At 40.9% G+C, this 25187-nt stretch overlaps 4 protein-coding genes across 5 annotated transcripts; all 4 read left to right on the top strand.

The window, feature by feature from the left end:
* The first annotated feature begins 1065 nt into the window (after positions 1–1065).
* pigs (phosphatidylinositol glycan anchor biosynthesis, class S) lies at positions 1066–6278 on the top strand. The gene is made up of 12 exons (XM_054626164.1): positions 1066–1132; positions 2272–2411; positions 2532–2643; positions 2741–2830; positions 2936–3027; positions 3406–3646; positions 3761–3903; positions 3986–4100; positions 4196–4341; positions 4513–4613; positions 4693–4903; positions 5657–6278. The coding sequence occupies exons 1-12, from the start codon at positions 1114–1116 to the stop codon at positions 5933–5935; spliced, it is 1689 nt and encodes a 562-aa protein (XP_054482139.1). The 5' UTR covers positions 1066–1113; the 3' UTR covers positions 5936–6278.
* A 771-nt stretch (positions 6279–7049) lies between these two features.
* LOC129113037 (serine/arginine-rich splicing factor 1B-like) lies at positions 7050–11510 on the top strand. Of its 2 annotated transcripts, XR_008532385.1 has the most exons (6): positions 7050–7549; positions 8790–8998; positions 9087–9259; positions 9944–10157; positions 10480–10565; positions 10915–11510. XR_008532385.1 is itself a non-coding variant. In XM_054625144.1 (5 exons), exons 1-4 carry the CDS (start codon positions 7314–7316, stop codon positions 10133–10135), a joined length of 810 nt encoding a protein of 269 aa, XP_054481119.1. In that variant the 5' UTR covers positions 7050–7313; the 3' UTR covers positions 10136–10157; positions 10480–11510. The 2 variants fall into 2 exon arrangements, 1 of the variants encoding a protein (XP_054481119.1); XM_054625144.1 differs by having other exon boundaries at positions 10480–11510.
* A 1958-nt stretch (positions 11511–13468) lies between these two features.
* dynll2b (dynein, light chain, LC8-type 2b) lies at positions 13469–15370 on the top strand. Its single transcript, XM_054625145.1, has 3 exons — positions 13469–13578; positions 14320–14464; positions 14577–15370. The coding sequence occupies exons 2-3, from the start codon at positions 14333–14335 to the stop codon at positions 14712–14714; spliced, it is 270 nt and encodes an 89-aa protein (XP_054481120.1). The 5' UTR covers positions 13469–13578; positions 14320–14332; the 3' UTR covers positions 14715–15370.
* Positions 15371–16044: 674 nt separating this feature from the next.
* Positions 16045–24919, top strand: heatr6 (HEAT repeat containing 6). Its single transcript, XM_054625143.1, has 20 exons — positions 16045–16332; positions 17206–17313; positions 17443–17583; positions 17663–17778; positions 18164–18278; positions 18371–18469; positions 18588–18752; positions 18846–19093; positions 19271–19445; positions 19525–19731; positions 19975–20074; positions 20473–20867; positions 20973–21095; positions 21300–21386; positions 21608–21742; positions 21828–21950; positions 22051–22175; positions 22460–22556; positions 22813–23017; positions 23584–24919. The coding sequence occupies exons 1-20, from the start codon at positions 16045–16047 to the stop codon at positions 24156–24158; spliced, it is 3627 nt and encodes a 1208-aa protein (XP_054481118.1). The 3' UTR covers positions 24159–24919.
* The last annotated feature ends 268 nt before the right edge of the window (positions 24920–25187 follow it).

The following is a 25187-nucleotide window of genomic DNA, read 5'->3' as shown; positions in this document are numbered from 1 at the left end:
TGCTGCAGCAGTTTATAGTTGTGCTCATTTCAACTTCTTTATACACTTCTGGGTAGTTTAATCTACAGTCATACGTCATATTCTATATGAACATCATTCATTTATAGTGTAGCTGTCCTTTGGGCTCTTATCTAGAAAGTCAACTTTTCATGAGCTCAAAAAAACAACCCTGTATTTTAGATTTGGGATGTTGCATTTTCCAGCTGATCAAAGAGGGTTTAAAATATTAGATTTTTGTTAAAGAAGTAAGCAAATCTCCTCAACCCATAAAGGAGCACTTACTACTTAACACAAGACAAATAAATCTTGCATTTGGGGCTTAAAGGTTTATAGCAGGAAGTCACATAGAACATTCCTGAGATCTGCTTAATGCATTTGGATGGGCAAAGTCAAAGAGAAGTGCCTGCAATGCCCTCTACTCCCAGCTGCTCCAGTAAAGCTGCTCAGAGTCACCAGTACAGCTATGGTTTGTACTGGGCAGCTTCCAGGTGTGAATGTGCTCCTGCTACAGCCATGCTTTCCATAAAACCTCTGGATGAAAACGTTGCTCAATATCATTTAAACCAGTATATCATTATCATCATCATTAGTCAGCCTCAAATTGTGTATAGTCTTAACACAAAACTATTTTTTGGGGGTCAAATTTGTATTTATGGACATAATATAAGTGAATATTAAGCCACCACGTGGGGGCGCTGTTTGCCAATTTCTCACGATGTGTTGGTGCGTTTGAAATGTCCACCGGGTGGGCTGACGGGTACTGCCGCTCGTGTCGCATCACCAGCTTACTGCCCCGCCCGCCTTCTCTTTATGTGAAACGACCAAAGATGTGTTTATTAAAATATGAACTAAATGCAGTTTAATTGTGGCTGTGCCCTAGACTGTTTATAAGAAGGCGGTGTATCTGGAGCACGACTAGCTGTTGTTGCACCACACACACACACACACACACACACACACACACACACACACACACACACACACACACACACACACACACACACACACACACAGACTGTATAAAACAAGGCACCGCCCCTTTAGTGTAGGTCATGTGACGTTTGACTGGATGCGTCCGGAAAACAAACGCACCCATTCAGTTCATTGACAGAAATGGCGACCACGGAAGTGGGTAAGTGGCTTCATAACTGAGCTATATGTTCATTATTCCCTTCCTTCTTAAAGGCAGTGTTTACACCAGTTCACAGCAGTTTATTAGAGAGTATTTCACACGTGCAGCAGTGGTTGCGACCCAAACACGAGGCTGCTTTGTGGACGTCCAGACCTCTGAAGCTATCAGCTAGCGAGCCGCGTCTGCAGCAGTGATGCCTCCCCGAAGCTGTCACTACGTCTAATATGTGTTATTTATTCTTTATTTCATTTAACAACAGCATTGTAGTTCCTGATTTCCCGACAGATGGAGTAAAAACTCCTGATCTCTCAGTATTTTTGTTTTAAAACCAAGACAGGTCAAGCAGCCATTTATCATCACTGAGTGTTGATGATGTGATGTTGACTATAGCTTACATCTTGGCATCTTTATATTTAAAGAAAGTCTTGAGTAGGTCTTCAATCTGACATCTAGATCAGTCATATATGCATTAATCAGATATGTAAACATATTATGCAATGTCTGCCATGGTATGCAGTACCATTCAAAAGTTTGGACACACCTTCTCATTCAATGGTTTTTCTTTATTTTTATTTTTTTCTACATTGTAGATTAATATTGAAGACATCCAAACTATAAGATAAGATAAGATAATCCTTTATTAGTCCTGCAGCGGGGAAATTTACAGGATTACAGCAGCAAAGATGATAGTGCAAAAAAAGAGACATAGTAAATACAAATAAGATAAAAAACACAAGATCAAAATAAGTATTATAAATTAGCAAATGAGCAATAAAAACAGTAAAGAACAGTAGAGATCCACAGTAAAAATATATATACAGACAGAAATTATTATAAATGTTGTATTGCACAGTGTATTAATGTATTAGTGTATTAGTGTCATGTGGTCTGCTGGGAGGAACACATATGGAATTGTCACATTGCGTCACATTGCGATCAATCAAATAATCCATGATTGCCATAAACAGGCCTGTGCACTGAATTGTTCATTTGGTCACAGTGGCTCCAAAACAACCAGAGTTAATACAGTAAAAGTGTAAAAAGCATGGCAAACTCTCTGACAGTTGACAAAATATCTGTATGAAAAGTAATTTTTTGAGGCTCATCTGTCCATTTTACTGTCTCTGTCTGTCTCTCAGAGCGTAGACGAGGCCAGCTGGCTGCTTTGTCCATAGCAGCAGTGGTCATCATCGTGGGAGTCCCTCTGTGGTGGAGAACAACTGAAACGTACCGCGCCTGGTTGCCTGTCAGTCAGATAAACGAGTTGTCTAATCTGCAGGTTTGTTCATGCTTCCTGCTATTTATTACATATCTCCATCTTGTTACCAATTTAACCTCCATGTGTAATAAATGTTTACCATTTAAAAATGTTCCTCTCTTTGTTTATTTCTTTTTGTAGCTACAGCTGAGTGCTGAGGTGGAGGTTGTGTTTGCACGTGGAACGGTGACACCAGAACAGCAGAAGAAGGTCCCACTGACACGGACGCAGGATGAGGAACACACAGTAGATGGTGATTTATCTATTAATGCAGTATTTGGTTTTTTCTTGAGGTAACAAAAATATGAACACTGCAAGGTAATACATGCCTCAAACTATTTTGTTTCCAGAGAACACAGCTTTGATGTACAGGTATGAGACACGGTACCGCACAGCTACAATCATGGAGGAGGACGCCCTGAACCAGCCCACTGCTGCAGGTGAGATGTTGTCTGCCTGTCGAATTGAGCTTTCAGCAATTTTGTTAGCTCAGTTTGAGACTACAGGCCTTATTTATTTCCCTCTCTCTTGTTCTTCTGTTACAGAGGCAGATCTATCTCTGCACACGCTCAGTGAGAGTCCCTGTGGCTCTTTGGTTGTGTATGTGATCCCAGAGTCATCGTCACTGCTGCCTGAGGTTAAAACTCTCTTTTTTTAAATGTTCTTCTCTTTGTTTCCCCTATATTAAGTTTTAAAAAGTAATGTTTGGCTACTGTTGGTCTTTCCTTAGTTTGTCATTAGTTTGTATTTGTTCATATATTAAAAGAGTTAATCATAGTCTGTGTGTAGTTTTATATTTGACATTAGCTTTTCTGTGCTCATGTATCTCTGAGGTGTTTAGAAGCAGTTCCACTACAATGCAACCATTATATTCTGTCAATACTTCTTAGGGACTAACTTCTCACTGTCTAAATACAGTTCCTTCTGCACGGCTTTTAAACATAATTATGAGTCTTTTATGAGAATCTGGATGAGTATAATATAATATGCCGATCTGTACCTTCATGCCTCTTAGGATGTGAACGTGTACATCGGTCAGCGACGGACAGCCCTGCTGCGTATTGGTTCCCAGATGAGAGTGGGCAAGACACTAGATCAATTACTGACTCATCTGGAGCCTCGGATCAAACAGGTGCTGCAGGTGATGTCTTTCAGCCACAACGACATCACCGCGGCCCTCAGCAACAGAGTCCGTCCCAGCCCCGGCAACAAAGAGAGCATCGCTGACAGTATGAGAGCCTTTAAATCCAGCCCAGGTTGGTCTTTGTTTCAGCACAGCCACAGAGTGGACCAATTTGGTTTTGGTTGCAGTCAGTATATACTTTAACTATGTGAACACTGTTTTCTGTTAACTCTTATCTTCTCTTTAGGTTATGAGATCACATTCAGTCTGCTGAACCCAGACCCAAAGTCACACCGGCTACACTGGGACATAGAAGGTGCCGTGCATACCTACATCCAACCTTTGCTTACAAAACTGGCAGATGTGGCCAACTTTAGCATTGACTCTCAGGTAATGTGTGTGCAAATGTGTGAATGTGAACCATGACTGGTTGCTCAGTAATTGTATGTTAGTAAACACATTCTCCTTACAGAACTTATACTATGCCATGCTCGGTGTCAACGCACGCTTTGACAGCAGCCTCAGGGCCTTCACACTCCACTCTGACAGCCTTGCACATGTGATCAACCCTGTGGAGGCTCGGCTCGGTAAAAGAAAACACACACTGAATGTTTTCAAATGTGTGGTAGTTTAGTCTGATGTATTTATACATAACTGTCTTTTTTTTGCATTTGATTTCAAGGTTCAAATGCTGCATCTTCCAACCCGGTGTTGAATTTCCTTCTGTACGTCCCGGATGCCCACCATTCACCCCTTTACATTCAAGACCGCAAGAAACAGGAGGTGCCCTCTAATGCGTTTCACTCTCCACGTTGGGGTGGCATTATGGTAAGATAACTTAAGGCAACACTGGGTGACAGTGGTCTATGAATGGTTATAGATTATAGTGAATATATCATATATTACTAATAATTTGTTAGGTCTGTAGTGATTTTGCACTCTGCATTTGCCGTTTTGGGTACTGATCCACCAAATAATGTCTTTTCCATGTTTTTATAGGTCTATAATGTTGATCATTTCTATGGACCAGAGGCTGTATTCCCTGTCGATCTCAACATCAACATGGCCAAAGTTATGGGAGTCTTTCTTGCACAGCTTCGGTAAGTGGACACATACAATAGGACAAGCGTCGCTTTTCATGTAAACACAAGGTAACTTTCCTGTACCGTGTCCTGTCAGACTGTTGCTGGGTGTGCAGGCGTCTACCGCTCCCTCTGACTTCCTGGTGGCACCGTGCGGCAGTTCAGGACTAGCTGATTGGGAGCTGGACCGTCTCATGTGGAGTCGGAGTGTGGAAAATGTTGCAACAGCAACCACAACCATCACATCACTGGCACAGCTGTTGGACCAAATAGGCAACATTGTTATCAATGACAACATTGCTGAACAGGTAAGATGCACACACACTTGCATAAATAAGTAGGTTTCTATAAGTTGCCTTTTTGTGTGCAAATATGTTGAGGTGTACATATCTGGTCATGTCATTGACAGCAGTTTCCCCCAGTTAGAGAAACTACTGACCAGTCAGAGCTTATTAGGTGGTAAGTAAGAACAGGGACATCATCAACTTGAATCAGATAAGAGAAGATAAGATAAACCTTTATTAGTCCCGCAGCGGGGAAATTTACAGGATTTACAGCAGCATAGGGTATAGTGCAAACAAGAGACATAGTAAAAAAATAAAAAAGATCAAAACAAGTATTATAAATAAGCAACAAAAAACAGTAAAGAATCCACAATAACTGAAATATTATATATACAGACAGTAGCTATCTAGCTTCGAACTTAAACAACATCCATGAAAAATATAAAAAAAGGCAATATGCATGGATGAAATACATGCAGCTGTACATGTTTTAATTAGTAATAACCTTTAACTAAAAATATTTTTGTGCAATTTATACCTTTTTTATTAGAGATTACTAGCTGTTGTTTTAATGAGGAAAAAAAACACAAAAAAACGTATTACACCTCTGACCAAGAAAGCTGCTCATACAAACAGAATGTCAGGCTGAATGAATGAACAAATTACGGTGCTTAATTTGGTATTTAGATTCTAAAAGAAGTTGCCTATTATACCATTCTGTTTCAAATATAATGCATTAGTGGTATCTAAACTGGGATTGTTGTTGCTTTTCCTCAGGTGTCCAGTGCTGTCACGTCTCTTCAGCTGGCTGTGGCCGAGTTGGAGGCCGGGAACCTCCGCTTTGCTCTGCAGTACAGTAAAGAGGCCATCCTGGCATCAGAAAGGGCATTCTTTGACCCTTCGCTTCTCCATCTCCTCTACTTCCCTGATGACCAGAAGTTTGCTATCTACATACCACTCTTCCTGCCTATGTGTGTGCCTATTCTGCTGTCACTGCTTAAAATAGTGTCTGACGTCCGACAGAAACGCAGAGAGAAGCATGCCAAAAAGGACTGAGACACATGAGATGATGAGCTGGTCCGAACAAAACCGACGTTATGAACAGTTTTTTTTAAGTGGCCTTGACATTAAGGTACAAAAGTATGCATGAAGAAAGACTCATTTGCAGCATTGGGGTGGGGAAATTACAAAACAGCTATGTATGATTTGTATTGTTTCATGTAAGGAATTGTGTTCACTGTAAGATTTTAATGAATGACTGCAGTGGCTGTGTGACACTGTGAACTGGAAAGCTTGAATTGTTGTAAATGTGCAAAAGTTTTATATTTGAATTCCACGTTCTTTTCTAAGTTATTAACAAATAAAAACTTAAGTTGTAACTCGTGTTTTTATCTTTTTGGTTAGCCAGAATAATAAGAATACCTGATTTTGTATTATTCAATTTGGCAGGCAATTTTTGTCCATTAGAATTAAACATTAACACAAGATCCACTCGCTAGTTCTACATCAACAGAGTTGTTTGTTGTTCATTGTTTTTTGTTTCTAACAAATCAAAGATTTTTTTGATACGGTCAAAAAATGTTAGTTTAATTGATATTTATGATAATTAATTACTAACATTAATGTTGTAACATTTCTTGATCCTGATGCCAAAGACTAAATAATGGATGACTCAACGCTCTTTCCTCAGACAAATACTATTAAAGCAACTAATCGACAACTAGACACTTCTTAGTTCGACAAAGACCAGAATAGTTTTTCATTAAAAGTACATTAAAACACTGTCTTTACATTAATAGTTTCATGGATAAATCTGAGGCCACAAATGGATTTGTATTTACACAAAGAAATGGAAGAGGGTAGTCTACTGCAGAAAAGTGAACAAATATATTAACACAAATAAAACTCCTTTCAATCAAGTGTAGCTCTTTTGTGTTTGTCGTTAAGTGCCTTTGAACATACTGAGTATCTTAAATTCTCTCTTTTCCTGCATTCAATTGCTCCCAATTTGTCCAATTATTTTGGGATCTGTTGATGAAGATGAGCTCCTGAATAAACTCTGAGGTGACATTGTTTTGTCAGCCTTTGTTTCAGGCTGAACGGGACGGAGCGTTACACTGCAGCGCCGCTAGGGGGCGGTGTGCGCATATTTAAAAGGTGGCTGCGCGCCGCCACACCACCGAAGAAGAGCGCTTTGTTGGAGGCAGGCTAGGGTCGCGGCTTACAAGTTTTTTAGCTCATCTTAATTTGATTATTGTGGCATCCACCCCGAAGGAGTCCAGCTGCACCGTCACCTGCACATTTAAGAAGCAATTCGCCGACAATATACCCCGCACAGTGATCCATCTGCACGGCGTCTTAGCGTTTGCTCGACCGGAGAAGAGCGTGCTAACTTCCTTAGCTAGCTGTTATTGTTAGCTAGCTCCGTGCTAATATGTCCGGCGGTGGCGGCGGCGGCGGCGGTGGTGGAGGAGGTGGAGGCGGTGGAGGAGTAGTACGAGGGCCAGCAGGGAGCAACGACTGTCGCATATACGTGGGGAATCTCCCTCCAGACATCCGCTCAAAAGATGTGGAAGATCTGTTTTACAAATATGGAGCCATTCGCGACATCGACCTGAAGAACCGGAGAGGAGGACCGCCGTTCGCCTTCGTGCAGTTCGAGGACCCGAGGTGAGCCGCGATCTCCCGCCACGTCTGGAGGCTAAGCGCGTACCGCCGGGCTACACGTGTTTTCAAAGGCTACCTCTGTAAAGCACTCGTGTACGGCCACATGCACACACAGGGGTAGCGGTGTGTTGGGTGTAACCTGCAGCAAATCACAGCTTTTATAATGAAGGTTGCGGGTTTTTAAAAAAAAATCTGATTCATTTTGGAGGGAGTCTTGTGTGGTGCTATTTTATTATTTAATCAACCATGTTTTACTGATGCATGGCGTGCACAATACACATCTTATTGGCGTTTGTTCTTCTGAATTACATGCAGATTGTTTGTAAATGTTTGCATTTAAAGCTTAAATCAGGGGTCTGTTAAAAGCAAATTGAATATAAAGAAGAGTATTCCCACTTCCTTCTCGATAACTTGTCCATCTACCTAGTAGGACCCTCCTCGTCGCTGCCGTGCTCTCCATTGTTGTAAAGTAAATGTTTCTGTGGTCAGACAAAACCAGACCCACCATCAGATTAAAGTACCCTGGGAAGAGCCTTTGTCGCTATTACCTGATGGTTTTTATATATATATAGAAATTAAGGATATAAATTGAAATTAAATCTGTTGATTGAGACAATAATCTACAGTGTAATTGATGTTTATGATAATTAATTACTAACATTAATACAAACATTTCTTGATCCTGATGCCAAAGACTAAATAATGGATGACTCAAAGCTCTTTCCTCAGACAAATACTGTGAAAGCAACTAATCGACAACTAAACACTTCTTTGGTTCGACAAAGACCAGAATAGTTTTTCAAAGTTCATTAAAACACTGTCTTTACATTAATAGTTTCATGGATAAATCTGAGGCCACAAATGGGTTTATATTTACACAAAGAAATGGAAGAGGGTAGTCTACTGCAGAAAAGTGAACAAACACAATATACTCAAAATTAGCACAAATAAAATTCCTTTCAAGTGTAGCTCTTTTGTGTTTGTCGTTAAGTGCATGTGAACATATTGAGTATCTTAAATTCTCTTTTGTGCATTCAATTGCTCCCCTTCTATATATAAGGAATGACTCTAATGACACATTTTTTGTTTCCCATCCCAGATTTATTTTGTCATGGAATGCACAAATTCAGCAAGATTGATATTTTTAATCGGCTAAACTGATATCTTGAGTCCTTAACTTGTAAAGCTCTGTGTTAATTTACCCGATTGAAGCTTGATTATGTTCAACTCTCCCATTTCACAGGGATTCTGAGGATGCGGTCTACGGGCGTGATGGGTATGACTACGATGGCTACCGCTTGCGTGTTGAGTTTCCTAGAAGTGGACGGGGAGGTGGAGGCGGCGGGGGTGGTGGTGGTGGCGGCGGCCGTGATGGTGGTGGACCAATGGGACCCCAGCGCGGAAGGCATGGCCCACCCTCTCGGCGCTCAGAGTACAGGGTTCTTGTGTCAGGTGGGTGATGTTTTGTCCCTCTGCAGGTCGTACTTATCTTTAAGTGTAAAGATGAATGTATGCGTCTCACACCACCTTTTCATGTCAGGTCTTCCATCCAGTGGAAGCTGGCAGGACCTGAAGGATCACATGCGGGAGGCAGGTGATGTATGTTATGCTGATGTGTACCGCGATGGCACCGGGGTGGTTGAGTTTGTTCGCAAAGAAGACATGTCCTACGCCGTCCGTCAGTTGGATAACACCAAGTTTCGCTCTCATGAGGTACGTATGGGGTTGCAGCCTAAGGAATGGCTTTGGGACTACGATTTGGAATTGCAAAGTTTTCTCAAGTAAAGAAAGCAGGAGGAACGGTGGAAATGACTGGGCAGTAAGTAAATGCCAGTGTTGGGTTCGAATGGTTGTTCAATGTTGTTTTGCATCATAATTCTATGCCTGTCATTCATGTGGTGATTATAACAGCAATGGTACCATGTTAAGAATACATTTCAATGCTTGGCCTATTATCAGAATATTTTTGGCCAGATATACATTTGCTATATTTTGGTCCAAGTGAATAATGTCTGCTTCTCATTGTTAAACATAATTCTGAGGACAACCTTCCCAAATAAATGAGAAAAAAACATTTGAAATTACAAAAAATTGGCATGGTGATATTCAAAGTCAGCTGGTCACTGAAAGTGCTTTGTTTGAATTCCTGTGTTATTTATGTGAATTCTTAAGCACATTTGGGAATAAAAATAGCTGGCTCTGTATATGACCCCCCCCAATATTTTAAATATTTCATTCAGTACTCCACTTATGGGCTTCAGGGGTTTGAAAAAGCTGAACTAGTGAACCTCACAAATGGATGTTTTGTACCTCCAGCAGACCTTTTTAAGATTGCGTCCAATTTGGGTTTGGCAACTTGCACATGATAATTGATGCATAATTATTTGTGTGTTTTAGGGTGAGACTGCCTACATTCATGTGAAGGTGGATGGTCCTCGCAGCCCAAGCTATGGTCGTTCCCGCTCCCGTAGCAGAAGCCGCAGCCGTAGTCGCAGCCGAAGTCCGAGTCCAAGCCAAAGCAAGAGTGGGTCACGTCGCGGCAGGGGGTCTCCCCGTTACTCCCCTCGCCGTTCCCGCTCCCGCACCTAGAGCCACCGGAGCTAAAGCAATGGTGTGACTCAGAGCCGCAGAGGAAACCTTCACATCACTCGACAAATCCTGCATACTCATCACGGATCATCTCATGTTACCTGTTTACACTGTCTTCTTGTGTGTTCCCCCCCCCCCCCCCCCCATTTTTTGTTGCAGTTTTCTTATTTTTGGCCACGGCCCCATTCTTCCTTTTTCCCTTTCTCACTATCAGTTTTCTGATCTGTCACCCCCCCCTACCTATACTTTTCTACGACTGGTCCACGTTATACGCTTTGTTTTGAAGATTTACCTTCTTTAAAGCATTTTACTGTCCTTTGACCCTCTTGTGTGTCTCTCTGTAGAGTTCAGAGGAACAGGATAGGATTGGAACAGAGGAAACAGTTCATTTTAAGATAAACAGGAGGAGGAGTCAAATATGGCACCAATGGTATGATGGCTGTGCCTTGTCAACTGTGAAATCTGCTTTATAAGGCTGTTAAGTTTTTTTTAAATGCACTTGACAATAGAGTGCTGTTGTTGAATGTTTTCAGTTGTAACAAGTTCTCTATACCACTTTGTATTTGGAGACCCAAAACTTTTTTTTCTTGCTTTGCTCGTCTTCGTCTTTTAGTCTCCAAAGTAAATATCAGTAGTTTGGGACATATTATATAGGGTGTTCCCTGTTTTCACAAAGTAAACTCCCTTGTAGATGCATTTACTGACATTTTATTTTGGTATTTTCCGAAGGTGTGATTCTAACTTGCCTCCTTCTCTTTGGTTCTGCTGGTATTCTGAAGGTTTGGACTGGGCTCATTGTCCCCCCATTCCGGAGCCGGATCAGGATTCAGGATCAGAGCAGGATTAGGATTAGGCTTCGGGATGGATACATGGATCAGGAGCATGGGAGCATTTTACCGGGAGATGATCCTGACCCCTGGCCCTGTCCACATAACTACATCAAAACCGGAAATAGGGAAATATTCAAACTAAATTGGCTTTCAAATAATCCAAATTATTTTTTCCTCCATTTTGTGTGGGACTTCAGAGACACACTAACTGACGGCACTGTGACAAGCCATTATTTTACGATTTTTGTTTTTCTAAATTATACAAAATAAAGAAGCGCAAAGCTCCGCTCAAAACCAGGAGGAGGGCTGGGAGGTGCAGGATGGATCCACACGCTTAAGGAGAGTGGTAAATAGTGGGCGACCATTAACAGCGGAGGAGGGAGGGAAGAGGGAGGACTGGGACGCGACAAGGGAATGTGACCTTAATGTGGTTTGTATCTTTTTCTTAGGTCAGTCTTTTGCTGCACAGGATGATTTGATTGATTTTCTTAAGTATAACCTCAAGTATCCTAAAGCTTTATTCTCTTTTAATAAAAATTTCAGTAACATAAGTTCAGTGTTGGTGTTTTTCTTTCCCCAGTATGTCTTATAACACAGAAGGTAGTGCACACAAATACCTGTACATATGAACAACTCATGCATGGGTGGTTGAACACAGCCTGTATGTGATACCAGTTGTTTTGGACGAATTGATTCCAGATTTTATATTTTCAGTGTTCTGGTAAATGTTTCTACCGGTGCTATTTAAAGTGTAGATGAATAGTTTTTGTTTAAAGGCCCTCATTTAACTAACTTTGGCTACCTAGTGGTAGCCAGTGGATTAAAAAGTACAATATTTGACTGTGAAAGTATGAGATAAAGTTAAAGCATGGGAGCATTTTATTGGCAGATGATCCAATCCCCGGCCCTGTCCCATGATTTATAACGCCAATCAAACAGAAATTAGTGGAAATGTTAAACTAAATTGAATTGGCTGTCAGATGAAAAAAAAAAATATATATATTTTTGTGTGGGACCTCACAGATGAGTGATTGTTTTTCAGATTAGTGCAGGAAGAGATGAATACTGGGTGATCTCTAATAGTTAAGGGAGGAGCGAGAACTGTGAGGCAATATATTCAATAAAAGCAAGATTTAAATATATTGGCCTACTGTATTTAATTTGTTTCGGTATCTGTTTTGTACTGTCCATCTAACAAGATCCCAGTAAAATTAAGTAAAGAACTGAAAATTAGAGATGAGATGAAAAGTGCAAACTGCTTCAATTGTAAATATTGTTAATGTGTGAGGTGGAAACTGTAAGCCATTTATGCTTATCTCATCATTACAACCTTTACTTTTGTTCTAGTTTCATACTTAAGCCTTGATTCTAAAGTAATCCCCTAAAGATCCCCTACAGACATTTCTAAGAACAAAAAAATATATAAATGTCATTAAAATTCTTCAAATTGAAAAATCCAGAATGCATATGCAAATGTGTAAACTCAACTACGTTTGTCTAACTAGTTGGGTTGTCACAAACTCCTGCTTGTATTTACACGTCTTAAACTCAGATTTAAGGTGATTTCGGTTCCTCTTTCAGCGGATGAAACAATCTTTGTCAAACCTTTGCTCAAACATTTTGTGCTGTGAAGGTCAAACATGGAATTGCAGTAACAATAAGCAAAACATATTTTTGAGTGGCGGGAGACTTAAAAGTAAGTAGAAAGCAGCCAGCATAAAATAAAATCTCTGTATTCTGGAGATTAATTTTGTGTGTTTACAGAGGTTAAATGAGCTTTTATTAAAGCTGCAATATATACATCTTATGCTTATTTTTTGAGGACTGGAATACCTTTATCTTAAGTGGTTAAGCAGTTTTTGGCGATGTGGCTACCAATAAAAAAACAAAACAGTGTAATAATTTAATGTATTGTTAATAGATGAGAGGCACAACCTTGGAAGTGGCACAATTCCAGTGTGTGATAGAAATATTCTTTCTTTTTTTATGTGTAATGCTCTTTTAAGATAAGACAATCCTTTATTAGTCCTGCAGCGGGGAAATTGACAGGAATTACAGCAGCATAGGTTATAGTGCAAACTAGAGACATAGTAAAAGAAAAACAAGATAAAAGAAAATAAAAAACAAGTATTATAAATAAGCAATAAAAACAGTAAAGAATCCACAATAACTGAAATATTATTATAGCTATAATTGCACAGTGTATTGTATTGAGGTGTATTTACAACTATCATAGGATCAAAGGATGCACATTCATCTTTTCAAATCCTCATGCGTTGCAAGCTCTCCGAGTTTCTGCAGATCAATACAATCGTTCAACCTAATCACCTGGGTCAACCACTTCCTCTGGAGGAAGCATAAGCTGTAAGGAAGGAAGGAAGGATGGGGAGGGGGTTGAAAAAACGGTGCATTCTGGGTGGAAACAAGATGCAGGCAGTGTCCGCAAGTGAAAAACGCCGTCACCAGGGCGGAGGCTTCCTCTCAGCCAATCAGGACTCAGATCTGACGCGGAGGGCGGAGCCCGGACGCACGCTTTCTTTGGATAAATGAAGGAAAAACTGTGCAGCTGCCCGTAACCTACAACTCTTGACAATTTAACTTCGCTGAGAGACGGTAAGTGTTAACTACTAGTGTCTATTTCTCATTAATAAATCAACCTGTGTATTGTTTGCAGGTTTAAAGTGCATACTGATGCTCCCTTTGCTGCCATGCTAATCCAGCCTGAGCCTCTTGTATTTTTTTTCCCTGGAAAGCACGTATGCATGCTCCCTCCACTTTCTTTGCATGTACATTTATACATCTCACAAATGCATTTAAATTATAGAGGGAGTAAATTGTGGCTGAATTTGTGCATGAATAGTTATGTGTTACTTCACAAGCAGCAGTAAATCAAAGTTATACTGCTGTCAGCTGTTCGTGCAGATATGTGTGCTGTATCTTGTCAGCAGCCTTATTTTATGGGAAATAACCAATTATATGCCTTACTAACTCACATCACATGGTTGTCAATATATAAATATCCAGAACAACTCAGTGTAGCCTACAAGTGAGGTGGAATTAAGGTTTTTACCTCAAAGTTATCAGGTGATTTAATAATCCTGCTTCATGAGGCCTTCTATCCAACTACCTGGATTTGCAAAATGGGGAATCATTCTCATGTGCCTGAATTGTAAATATTCTAATTCAAAATGATAATATGTAGATTTGTTTAACTACAGCTATAGTGACTGTCAGCAGTGTTGTGGACATGGAGTTTGCAGCCTCATTGTTTGCACTGGAACTAGTAGGAACTTTGTGAAAAGTCACTTAATGATGATTTTTTTTTTTTTTTTTTGTTTTTTTTCTCACTTGCAGTCAAACAGCCAAAATGACTGAGAAGAAGGCAGTGATAAAAAATGCAGATATGTCTGATGAAATGCAGCAGGATGCAGTGGACTGTGCCATGCAGGCTATGGAAAAGTACAACATTGAAAAGGACATCGCAGCCTATGTCAAAAAGGTACATTAGATCAATATTAGATGAGTTGTTCAAAGGTGTGATGTGTGAAACCTGTTTTTGATTAGCCTATTAGCAATTATATGCTAATTATTATTATTGTCTTCCCCCGAAGGAATTTGACAAGAAGTACAACCCCACATGGCACTGCATTGTTGGGAGGAACTTTGGAAGCTACGTGACACACGAGACGAAGCACTTCATCTACTTCTACTTGGGTCAAGTTGCAATTCTACTGTTCAAGTCAGGCTGAAATCCAATCATGCCCCCTGAAAACTTATTTTAATTCAGCCCTTAATACTTCATGCTGTATATTTGCTATCACCTTTCTGCAGACATGCCTACCTCATTGTTTCCTGCTTGCTTCAGTCTGTTATTGTGTGCCACATTCAACACTAACACCATCGGTGTGGACTGCGCTTTAGTCATTCCTGGACTGGTGATGTGCCGATCATAGAAAATGCCAATTTAAAACTACTCTCCATTCCAGCACTCAATCAGCATATTCACATCTGACAGACTTGTGATCATGATTTCTGGATATTATTTTCGCTGTGCATTCACGCACTGACCTTGTACATTGTTTCATATGGATATGTTGTATAATAACTTATTTTTCATGGAATTAAAACAAGCAACAGAAAGTTTTTGTTGAAATGCCTTTAATTTTCAGTGTTGACTGAGATTGAATATAAATTCCAAGGCTGTTGCTTACAATTAATAAAGAAAACTACATGCCAAGAGATTTAAGGTTTTCTACATGCTTTAACATTCCTGTTTCCACTTCAGTTGTGAATCTTTACAATGTTTGTGCTGTTTATCTCTGGAATGTAATTTAGTGTGTGCAGTTTGGTATTGTAATATTTTCAACATGTTGAGCACAAAACAACTGACACAGTAAATTGGTTCAAAAATGTTTGTGTCCCTTGAATTTGCTTCACTTGCATGTACTAAGATCAAAAAGTCTTGACGTTCTGATCGCATAATCATTAACCTTAATACACACTGATACAAAGTCTGATATATTCTCCATCATTTTAAAGGAAGTATTGTACTCTACTCTTACAGTAACTTGACATCCACAGTTGGAAATCACCTCTGTTTCCAGGCTTCATCCAAAAACTGATGCACTGTTTAAGGTTAAACTACTTAATACAAAGGGGTCAAAATTAGTGCCAGTTTGATCAGCTGCAACATTAAAATACTACAAACACATTAATATATAAATTATTGTTTATAGATGTGAAGGTATACAGCGTGGAGCAATGCACACCACAGAATATATATATATATACACAAAGAATATATATATATACAATATATGTATTCAAAAGAATGACATATTTCATAGATATGTAAAAGGGGCAATTGTGTGTACCTTACTTAATTTCTTGCAATGGTGTCTTTTAAAACGGTGATATTGTTTTATTAAATGTTGTTTACGTCACCAATGTTTTTGAAGGAGACGCTGTTCTTGTTTCAACCTCTAGGGGCGGTAATGAGCCTGCCATTTGGATGTAAAGCTCAAAATGAGAAGCATGAACCACCGAACAAGCACAAATGCTTCCGTGGTTAAAAAAAACATGGCGGCCCACACCGGTTCGTCAGCTCCGAGCTTCACAAGCCGCAGTGATGCTCCTGCCTTTCCTCCGATGCTCCTGTCCGCAGAGGCCGCTCCGTTCACTCCGGACGGGTGGCGGCTCGGCTCCCAGTCGGACGTCGATAAGCAGTTTTCACGCTGCGCCGCGAAGCTCAGAGCCCTGCGAGCAGACTGCAGCCAGCTGAGAGAGGAGCTCAACCTGCTGCTGGACCAGCTGCTGTCCGAGAACTACAACAAGACCTTCGACCCCACCATCAACATCAGACCTGAGGTGTTACCTTTTGTTTTACTGCAAACACCAAACTAGTGAAAGACAATTTAAACCAGGTGGATTCAAATGTTTTAGGAAAAAGTTTCTTCAAATACAGTACCAGTGGAAAGTTTGGACACACCTTCTCATTCAACTACTTTGAGGAGTCTAAAATATAAAACATATTCTGGTTTGTTCAGCATTTGTTTGTTTTCCTTCATAGTTTGGATGTCTTCAATATTAATCTACAATGTAGAAAAAAAGAAAGAAAGAAAAACCATTGAATGAGGAGGTGTGTCCAAACTTTTGACTGGTACTGTAGACGACACAGAATCAGACCACCAGCTGAACGATTCATGTGTAAATGCAACTGAAAATATACTTTTGTGTAATATATATTATTATAGATGACATCTTAGTATTTGTGTGAATACAGTTAGACTTTATCAGCTGTCTCTCTTTCACTTCATTGTTGCCTATAAATTATTTGAACATCATATGTTCAGTCACTGGTGGGCTGTAGTGTTTTTATCTTTAGGAATTCAGGGGTAATTATTGTACTCTTTACTCCTTAACACTTCTCTCCTATTGCTACTCCTAACTATTTTTTTTGCATCTAAATCAGAAATACAATAATGCCCATAAACCCTGGTAAGAGTTTTTATATAATTATTTGGTGTAGATTCACCTAAACTATCAATTATTTAACCTTCAAGTCATTTCACTGTTTCCTTTCTTTAATTCTTTGAGTATTTTTTCATCAAAGCAACCATCCCTTATTCATAGGATACCACAGATAAGATTATTTTACTGACTGGTACTGTAAGTGAACATGATGTGATATTCAGGATTTTTTAGTTTTTGTGCTGACCCTCTTTTATTTTCCATTTTTAGGAGGTGTGCAGTCTGCTGAAACATGTCAGCTGTCTTGTGCCACTGACTCAAGAGCATTTAGTCATCAAACTGTGCCAGCTAGTACATCATCTACTCAATCAGTTAAAGGTAACAACTAACCTTTGATAATATAGTATTACTGTCACAATATTGTGCACATATATTCTTCTATATTCGTAATCACCTGAAATGTGCTGTACTTTTTCCCCTTGCTTTCTCTTCTCGCTGTGTCTTAAGGTAATAATGGACGAGCGAACATTGGATGTATTATTAAACTATACCACTAAGGCCTTGAAAGTGTGCAGTACATGGACACACTCCGATGTCCTCCTGGCACTCTCCACAATAGTATACGGGAATGGACCTCAGTGCCACCAGGTAGAAAAACTGTACACATTTTGTGAAAGTGTATGATAACCGCTGAATATTTCCTTTTTAAGATTTTTCTCATTCATAGCACCTCCGTGACCTGCTGGGTGAAGATGGAGTACTCCTGCTGTATAGTTCTCCATCGCAGCCTAATGTGGAGTTACGCCGTGTTGCTCTCACCTGTATGGCCAACATCTGTCTCAGGTAGGCCTTCGCGAGCTTATTCATTTAGACAGTGCATTTTTGTCCAAGAGTACCTGCTCCCAGTTGGTAGAGACTCTATGTCAGAAACTTTCAAAAGACAATGTGAAATCACGCAGACACACAGAACAAAATGAGTTGATTAACATAGAGGAGCATTTAGCAGCTAAAGAGCCAGATATATTTACTGTACAAGGGGTTGTTAGAGATCAAAGACGGAGCTTAAAGAGAGTGAATATTACATTTATCCAGTGACGTATGTCTGTGGCTCAGTAGGTAGAACACAACTTGTTTCAGCTGCACCTAAATTGCCAAACTAATCTGTTATTGCAGGTTTAAATTCGTGACTGTAATTGTTTCTGTGGTGGGCCGGATTGTTTCTCTCCAGAATCCCTGGTCAGGCACCTTTGGACGATCAATACAGAAGTGTATCCTTTAAAGTCTTCCTGAAAACACTGCAGTCACCCAAACCTCCCAACACTGATGAGCTCTTCTTCTGTATGGTACGGATCATTTGTTTGTTATGAAAAATTCAATGGGGTGGATACATTTAATCATAGTTGACCCAATGCCTTCCCCTATGTCCTCGGTGCAGGTGATCCAGGCAGCACTGAAGGGACTTCAGTGTTGTCTCTCAGGTGGGAAGTGGAAATTTGTTGGAGAGGAGCTCGGGTCTGTGCTGGCCGCACTTAAGGTGCAAAATTGAAGGCTTTTCTACCACCTTATCATTTTTTGTCTATTTTTTCAGTTCAATCACTATATGAGAGAGATTATATTGAGTAATTATTGGAGACCTGTACATGTTTTTGCAGAGACTAATGTTCCAGGGAACTCCAGGTGTGAGTGTCGAGTGGCCAACTGTGCTCTACCCAACACCTCTTCCTCAGTATGAGGGTCTCTCTGCCGCAAAACCCGACGAACCTCCCAAATCCTCAGAACCACCGAAAGATGAGGCTGTGTCAGGCAAAACCTCCGGGGTAAGACAAGAATTTATTTTGGTAAAGGTTCTAGTAGGGGCCCCTTCAAAATGAGTGATTTTGGTATATAATGTTTTAAACGTCTCTCCTCAGAATAAAAAGAGGAAATCCAAAGGAAAGGGGAAGAAGACGAGCTCTGAGGAGAGCAGAGTGGACGATGAAGAGGAAGATAACCGTGAGACAGTGCCTGCACTTCAGAAAGGAGGGGGAAGAGAGGGAGGCAGAGGTGAGGGAGACGCCTTGTCCAAACCATCTGGCCCGTCTCTCTACCCCTCCTGGAAAAGAGCCAGTTCTGACTCAGAGTTTTCCGACCCAGAAGGCAGCGCACAGAGCAAATTAAGGTACAGAAAGATGCTCATCCATGTCACCCAATCTCTTTTTATGTGCTTTGCTACCGGCCTAAAATGTCTTGAAAAGCCCTCACAAATTATCCTTGAGGAACAAAATTAATTTCAAGTTACTTTCCCAATACTGCATGAACAAGTGAGAAATCATACTGCAGTGTTTTACTCTTTCAGGCTTTACAACGGTCGTATACGTCAGGGAGCTCTGCACTGTCTGCTAGCGGTGGTGAAAGGTGTAGAGAAGAGGACTCTGTATGGGTACTGGTCCTCCTTCATCCCTGACTCTCCTATTGGGGGGCCGCCTCCTCTCACTCTCATCACAATTATACTGAAGGACCCCTCACCAAAGGTACAACTCACCGTTATACATGTTACAATTCTCCTCGACAAATGTGACTGTAGCATCCGTCTCTTTGCTCTCCCTCCAGGTGCGTGCGTGTGCTCTTCAGGTGTTGTCGGCTATACTGGATGGCTCCCGTCAGTTCCTGGCTGTGGCTGAAGATACGGCATCCCCTCGTAAATCTTACACCCCTTTCTCCTTCTTGCTGGCTACCGCCATCAGAGAACTGCACCGCGCTCTCACTCTGGCTCTACTGGCCGAGACCTCCCCTCAGACGCTCACACAGGTCATAAAGGTACGATAACAGGTCCTTTTGTTATGTGAAGTGTGAAAGTTCAAGCTTTTATTGTACACTGTTAGCCTCCAAACAAGCTGTTCTGACCTTGGTTAACATGTTGAGCATAAATGTACTGCTCGTTAACCTGGGAACATATTTTGACAACCTGCACACGTGTAGTTGGGGATATCTGGTTGCACTGAGATTGGACCAAAATGGAACTGGTTCTAACGACTTATCTCCATCTTTCCTGTCTTTTAGTGTCTGGCCTACCTGGTGGCGAACGCTCCCTACCACCGGCTCAGACCTGGTCTGCTCAGCCCGCTCTGGAAGCAGATGCGTCCCTATGTGCGCCACAGAGGTCTGTATTTCATCAGTTCATTTACAGGTCCATAGTGTAAAAAGTTAGATTTTCATGTTTTGTTTTATTTTTTTATCATAAAGCAGGTCTAAGGGCTATATAAATACCCTGAAAGTATCAAAACGCTCAATCCACAGAGAAGTCCAAACAGCCCATATTCAGAAACTGTGCCTTTTTTTTAAATGATACATCAGGGTTTCCGTATGGCTTTGACGTCACAACTTTACAATAAAGACTGTTGAGTTTGAAAGAGTTTTTTTATTTCTTTAAACATTAAAGCATGTAAATATACATTCAAAAGACAAGTCGGAACCTTAAGATGAGCATAACACATCTCCTTTAATAGAACCGGTTAGTAACACAATTTTCTTTTAATAGAGCTGCTCTCTGTCTTTTAGATGTAAATGTCCGTGTCTCAGTCCTGACACTTTATGGGGCTCTGGTGACAACTCAGGCTCCTCTCCCTGAGGTCCAGCTCCTCCTCCGACAGCCAGAGAGCAGCAGCAGCAGCACTGGCTCATTCACGCCACAGGACTCGGGTCTCAGTTGGAGACAAAGAGACGGCATGTCATCGCCCTCCACACCAGTCAAATCCTCCCTGCGGAGCTCGCAGACAAACTCCCCTCGAGTTCTACACACACCAGAGGAGAAGGACAGCGCCCCACCATGGCTGCTGCAGCTGTGTGTGTCGCTGGTGACTCAGCCTAGAGAGGACCAATCAGACAGCGAGGGAGCGGGAACAGGAGGAGGTGCTGCTTTAGAGCCCTCCCCTGTTCGTCTAGAAGCACTACAGGTGAGAGATAATGGGAGACAGAGAGTGACAGAACACAGCCCCAAACAGACCATTCTAATATCTTAGGTTGTTTCGTTTTTTTTAAATGTGTCCTGTGTGTTTCAGGTCATGTCCAACCTGGTGCGTGGCTACTTCTCTCTAGCACAAGCATGTCTATGTGAGATTGGGCAGGTGAGCGCTCGCTGCCTTGGGGAGACGGACCCCTCCATACAACTGCACGGAGCAAAGGTAACACCCTCTAGTTTCTCTTACTCCATCTGTAAATAACTTCCTCACTTGTGTGTCTCTTTATTTTTCCTCTTATCTGCACCTATATTCAAGAGTCAGCAATACATATGGTGCACACATGAATTTAGAAAATTGATATGAAATGACAAATTGTGACAGAATGAGATCTGTGCACTGATATATATGTCGTCGTCTTTTATGTAGCTGCTAGAGGAGTTGGGGACAGGAATAATCCAGCAGTACAGAGCAGAGAACAATGTGCCTGAGAGCTCGAGGGTCCCCATGAGCCAAGTAAGTACAAACTGTCTTTCGACTGCATATATACTGTATCAGAGTACACCTGTCTGGAAAGATGTTTCCTCATGTCCTATTGCTGTTTGTCTCTATTGTTTTTTTTATATCAAACATTAACTCAAGAAAGGAGAACTAAATCCCCCAAACTTTTGGTTAATATAATTATTACAACTGTTTGATTACAAACTTTTTATTTCCAATAACTGTGCATGATATAGGTGGTGCTGTTTTGGTCCGAAGTTTTGAGTGGTCCGCTGAACGGAGCGCTGCAGAGCGAGCAACACCCAACACTGCAGACAAGCGCCTGCGACGCGCTCTCCTCCATTCTGCCGCAGGCCTTCGCACAGCTGCCTGTGAGTTCCTCTTTGATTGTTTCTAATCAGCTAACACTGAGCTTCATGGATCCGTAGGTGTGATGTTTAATGTTGATTTTTAAAGGACAAGACCCAGCTGATGTGCATCACTGTGCTACTGGGGCTGACCTACAGTGAGAACTATCTGGTGAAGACCGCATCCGTCAGGGCTTTGGGAGTCTACATACTGTTCCCCTGTCTGAGAGAGGTACAGACATTGACCAGCAAACTACAATCATACTGAGCACCATGTTGCATGTTTCTGACCCTCAAGGATCTGTTAAACAGGTTGTGATTTCTCTTTTCAGGATGTGATGTTTGTGGCGGATACGGCAAACACTATCCTCGCTGCCCTCGATGATCGATCTCCAAACGTCCGTGCCAAGGCTGCCTGGTCCCTTGGCAACCTCACTGACACACTAATTGTTAATATGTAAGAAAACATGGACACAAATCCTTTGGAAAACACTCTAAATCCATCTTTCTGACAGTAAAATAAAGGAATTTGATGTATGAAAAAAAATGAAAGCATGGATAGCTTATGTAGCCTAAGAAATATTAGACCAGTTTTTATTAACAAAGAAGTTTCGAGATTGAGAAAAATATTTTGGCTAGCTGATTTGGATAAACCTGTATAAAACATTATAGTATAGTATTCAGTTTATATTCTTTTGTTTTGTATCTTTGTAATCTGTTTATCTCCTGTCTCTTCATCAGGGAGAGTGTTGGTGTGGATTTCCAAGAAGAGTTATCAGACATGCTGCTTCTCAAGATGTTGCAGTCAGCCACCCGAGCATCAGCGGACAAAGACAGGGTGAGAGCGCTCACTCTTCAAACACAAATGAGCAAGGCACCAACATTGTGTAGATTCAATACGGATGTTTTTGTCACAAAGATTGCTGTTCAATCAAAGAGGAAACAACTGAATGTGTGAGAATGTGCAGTTAACATAATCATGCAAAATGCCACAAGTATGACTTATTATGTTTTGATATTTGTGAAGACAAATCATTTTTTATGTTTATTTTTTGAGCGTCTCTCACCTCTGCTTTCTCTCTTAACCCCTCCAGGTGAAGTCTAACGCAGTGCGAGCACTTGGGAATCTGCTTCATTTCCTGCGTGAGAGTCAGCTGACCCGGTCTGCGTTCCAAAGGCCGCTGGAGGATGCTGTCCGTGCTCTGGTTAAAACTGTCCAATCAGAGGCCACTATGAAGGTCAGATGGAACGCCTGTTACGCCTTGGGAAATGCCTTCAGGAACCCAGCCCTGCCGCTCGGTAAGTGTTGAGTCATTTGATTGTTCACAGGGCATTCATCTGTGATTGTCTCTGGTATGAACAGGTCAACCTGGCTCTGTCACCATGCTTCCAACCAGCATTTAAAGGACTAGTTCCATATTTTTGAATCCATCTTGTTTGCTTGCTTGCTTGCCAAAAGCTAGAGAAGAAGATAAATACCGCTCTTATATCTTTTTGTTAAATATGAAGCTACAGCCAGAAGTTGGATAGCTTAGCTTAGCATTAAGACTAGAAACGCTTGTAAAATACAAGCGTATTTTAAAAAAATGTCAACGAGGATTTTAACAAAGATCTGAGGCTGTGTAACAAATTGTTCACCAGACACAGTGACTTGCCTGGAATCTCCACTAGTTGCCTAGCAACGGCAGGCTTTGAAGCAAATTTTATGTAGTGGCCAAACGGTTGAGTCACGATTTCAGTGTCCGTCATGTGATGATTTTGTGACGGTGTAAAATGTACCTAAAAGGGGATGATGATTTTTTTTCTTTTAATGATACTTGCATGTCACAGTTAAAAATAACTTTCTGATTCTTTCTTCCTCTTAGACTCAGCCCCGTGGTCTGGTGACGCGTTCTCCTCCCTCTGCCATGTTGTTACTTCCTGTAAGAACTTCAAGGTGCGGATCAAGTCTGCTGCTGCCCTGGCAATTCCCACCAACCGCTCCTGCTACGGGGACTCTGAGCGGTTCGACTGTGTGTGGCGTTCCCTAGCTAAAGCGCTCGAGAACAGCGAAGATACAAACGACTTCTTTGAGTACCGCTACAGTGCCAGTCTGCGGCACACGCTCTCACAAGCTCTCCTACACCTGCTCAGTGTCAGCCAGTCACAGGACATGCCCTCCATCGGGGCATCGCTGGCCGGGGAGGAGGGGAAGGGCATCAAAGAGCATTTGATCAAATATCTCAGAGCGGAGGAAAGTGGAGGAGAGGGGGCAGAGGGAGAGAAAGAGGCAGGGGGGGACAGTGTTACCCCTCAACAGAGAATAGGAGGTCTGCAGCAGACCCTGATCAGACTGAAGGAGTTGGAGGCTGAAGGGGAGGGACGGGGGGAGGAGGAGAGAAGTAAAGAGATGGTGGTTCAGTTCCTGGAAGATTTGCTAAAGACCTTTGAAGAGCCGTAAAGTCTCATTTTGAGCTACAGCATTTGGTTTAAGAAGGTTTAAGAAAACTATTTGAGACTGCTCTCTCTGGTTGGAAAGTCAGAGGAGAAACATCCAACCAACCGCAAACTAACTGGTGACTGAAGGCAAAGATTATATCCAGCTTTGTCATAATGAGATTGTCTTCTTATGTACATTTCAATATATTTTGAAGTAAGCTGTTCCTTTTTATATCTTTTTATTTATCTAATTGCACCTTCACTTAATTATGGATTAACATCTGATATACAAAGACTTGTATAATGAGAACAAATATATAAATATTGGTATTAAGGCTGAGTGAAAGTTTATTGTTTATTGACTTTCAGTGAAATCACATCCTGATGAACACATATGATTTTTTTTAATAGATTTTTGTTGTCAAAGTGTATTAAGATGAGCAAAATATTAATTGGTTTCATATTAGGAGAGTTTTGTCTGATATTAATGCGTAACATTGGATCAATTTGATTATTTTACTTATGTAATGTATGTACTTATGCCATATTAAGATATATTTTGATATGTGGAAAAATCTCAATACAGTTATATTGATTCCAATAATATTGGGCAAGCAATCATTATTAATAATGAATAATAATACAGAAGTACACTAAATTATCAATGTGAACACAGCAATGATGACGCTGACTGGACTGGATTAAGTGCAGTGAATGTAAGAACTTGTACCCATACAGATGACTATCTAACCTGAAAAGCTGCTAATTCCTCTCACTAAAACAAAATTCACAATAAAATATAAAACTCTTATCTGTGGTATCCTATGAATAAGGGATGGTTGCTTTGATGAAAAAATACTCAAAGAATTAAAGAAAGGAAACAGTGAAATGACTTGAAGGTTAAATAATTGATAGTTTAGGTGAATCTACACCAAATAATTATATAAAAACTCTTACCAGGGTTTATGGGCATTATTGTATTTCTGATTTAGATACAAAAAAAATAGTTAGGAGTAGCAATAGGAGATAAGTGTTAAGGATTAAAGAGTAC

Source organism: Anoplopoma fimbria, chromosome 24 (assembly GCF_027596085.1).
Source record: "Anoplopoma fimbria isolate UVic2021 breed Golden Eagle Sablefish chromosome 24, Afim_UVic_2022, whole genome shotgun sequence".
NCBI lineage: Eukaryota > Metazoa > Chordata > Actinopteri > Perciformes > Anoplopomatidae > Anoplopoma > Anoplopoma fimbria.
Note: the sequence above shows the minus strand (reverse complement) of the source record. Positions and strands in the feature narration are given on the sequence as shown.

Coding starts and splice junctions, on each gene's coding strand:
- dynll2b (XM_054625145.1), top strand. CDS start 14,333: ATGACTGAGAAGAAGGCAGTGATAAAAAATGCAGATATGTCTGATGAA. Junction 14,465..14,576: donor TCGCAGCCTATGTCAAAAAG/GTACATTAGATC, acceptor CTTCCCCCGAAG/GAATTTGACAAGAAGTACAA.
- LOC129113037 (XM_054625144.1), top strand. CDS start 7,314: ATGTCCGGCGGTGGCGGCGGCGGCGGCGGTGGTGGAGGAGGTGGAGGC. Junction 7,550..8,789: donor GTGCAGTTCGAGGACCCGAG/GTGAGCCGCGAT, acceptor CCCATTTCACAG/GGATTCTGAGGATGCGGTCT. Junction 8,999..9,086: donor GTACAGGGTTCTTGTGTCAG/GTGGGTGATGTT, acceptor TTTTCATGTCAG/GTCTTCCATCCAGTGGAAGC.
- pigs (XM_054626164.1), top strand. Junction 3,647..3,760: donor AGCCTTTAAATCCAGCCCAG/GTTGGTCTTTGT, acceptor TCTTCTCTTTAG/GTTATGAGATCACATTCAGT. Junction 4,904..5,656: donor ATGACAACATTGCTGAACAG/GTAAGATGCACA, acceptor GCTTTTCCTCAG/GTGTCCAGTGCTGTCACGTC.
- heatr6 (XM_054625143.1), top strand. CDS start 16,045: ATGGCGGCCCACACCGGTTCGTCAGCTCCGAGCTTCACAAGCCGCAGT. Junction 17,779..18,163: donor ATGGCCAACATCTGTCTCAG/GTAGGCCTTCGC, acceptor GTTTCTCTCCAG/AATCCCTGGTCAGGCACCTT. Junction 21,387..21,607: donor CGAGGGTCCCCATGAGCCAA/GTAAGTACAAAC, acceptor TGCATGATATAG/GTGGTGCTGTTTTGGTCCGA.